The sequence below is a fragment of the Carlito syrichta genome, unplaced genomic scaffold (assembly GCF_000164805.1).
Source record: "Carlito syrichta isolate Samal-C Ts95f unplaced genomic scaffold, Tarsius_syrichta-2.0.1 Scaffold315826, whole genome shotgun sequence".
Lineage (NCBI taxonomy): Eukaryota > Metazoa > Chordata > Mammalia > Primates > Tarsiidae > Carlito > Carlito syrichta.
In genome coordinates this window covers 398,543-399,828 of record NW_007259922.1, presented here as the reverse complement: position 1 = coordinate 399,828, position 1,286 = coordinate 398,543, and the positions used below count along the sequence as shown (strand labels likewise).

General features: G+C 48.5%; 1 protein-coding gene across 1 annotated transcript in view; it reads right to left on the bottom strand.

The window, feature by feature from the left end:
• Positions 1-1,286, bottom strand: part of SUMO2 (small ubiquitin-like modifier 2) — a 24,708-nt gene that overhangs the window by 19,750 nt on the left and 3,672 nt on the right. The window contains exon 3 of the mRNA XM_008073349.1: positions 575-655. Within this exon, the coding sequence (XP_008071540.1) occupies positions 575-655 (81 nt within the window). The remainder of the gene's footprint in view (positions 1-574; positions 656-1,286) is intronic.

The following is a 1,286-nucleotide window of genomic DNA, read 5'->3' as shown; positions in this document are numbered from 1 at the left end:
GCCCGCCGCGGGGGCGCGCCTGGCTCTGGGCGGGGCTGTATTGTCCTCCTTCGGTGGTGAAGAATAATCAAAATGGCTTCCAGCTGGTCCTCAGTGGAGACGAGGAGACTCAAGACCTTAGACGTGAGCCCTAGGCGGAGGAAGCAGACGGACTAGTCGAGGAAGGGGGAGCCTAGATCAAAGCCCTAGCATGAGGTTCTGGAAAAAAACCCTCCTGTTCAGTGAACCAGCTGCCCTCCCCGTGGTGAGAGGAACGCCAAAATTTCCCCTCACTCAGCCTCATCCTTTAAACGTTAAAGCTTCAGCCCCAACCGGCTTCCCACCGGGCTGTTACCTCGAATGCAGTTACTCCTTCCAACCTGTTGGTAACTCTAGACTTGGCTGGCTGAAGAAAATCGCTCGTTTATTCATTCAGTGAACTCCTTATCATGGCCTGTCTTCCAGCTTCCAAGAGGAAACGCAGTACATCAGTGAGAAGTACCTGTCCTCAAGCTTGCTACCCAAGCAATCCTTTCCACCTTCTATCCAGTTAAAAATCTAAGTAGCTCCCTCCTGTCTGAAGGGCAATCCCAACGTCTGCAGTTGACTCGATCCCGTTCCTTTCCGTGGGACTTATTTCCTTTGCCCCGTATTTTCTTCCGATCCTCCGTTAGCACTGAAAGAGAGAGGGAGAGAGAGAGAGAGAGAGACACTATTAAGTTATCATCATCTCTCTCTCCATTCTTGGCCAAGCCGCTTGAAAAAAGCGTCCGTGCCAGCTGTCTCCACTCCCTCTCCTCCCACCCACTCCTAGATCCACTGCAGTCTGGTGCTATATCCCCATAGCTCCACTGAAACTGCTCTCCACGGGGTCACTACAGACTTGTTTGCTGAAACCAGGGTGCTTCCCAGTTTGTCACTCCTGGTGAACTTCTTGCGTCTTTGCAGGAAATCAGGTTTCCTCTCATTGCTGGCCCGTTTTTGGTTCTCTTTGCAATTTTTTTCTTCCTCTGTCCTTCCCTTAACTATTGCTTAGGGTTTTGTTCTACACCCTTTGCTTTGATCACTCTATTTTCTCTTCTGGGAAAAATAGCTACCGTGTATTTGCTAATGATTCTTAGATCTATATTTCTAGTCCAGAACTTTCTTTGCTTCCAACTGACTTCTGAACATCTCCACTTAGAGGTTCCAGAAATACCTCAAACTCAGGAAATCTCAACTAAATGTCCTCACTTTACCTTCCCCAATCAGCCCTTCTTTTTTTTTTTTTTTTTTTGAGTAGGAGTCTCACTCTGTCACCCAGGTAG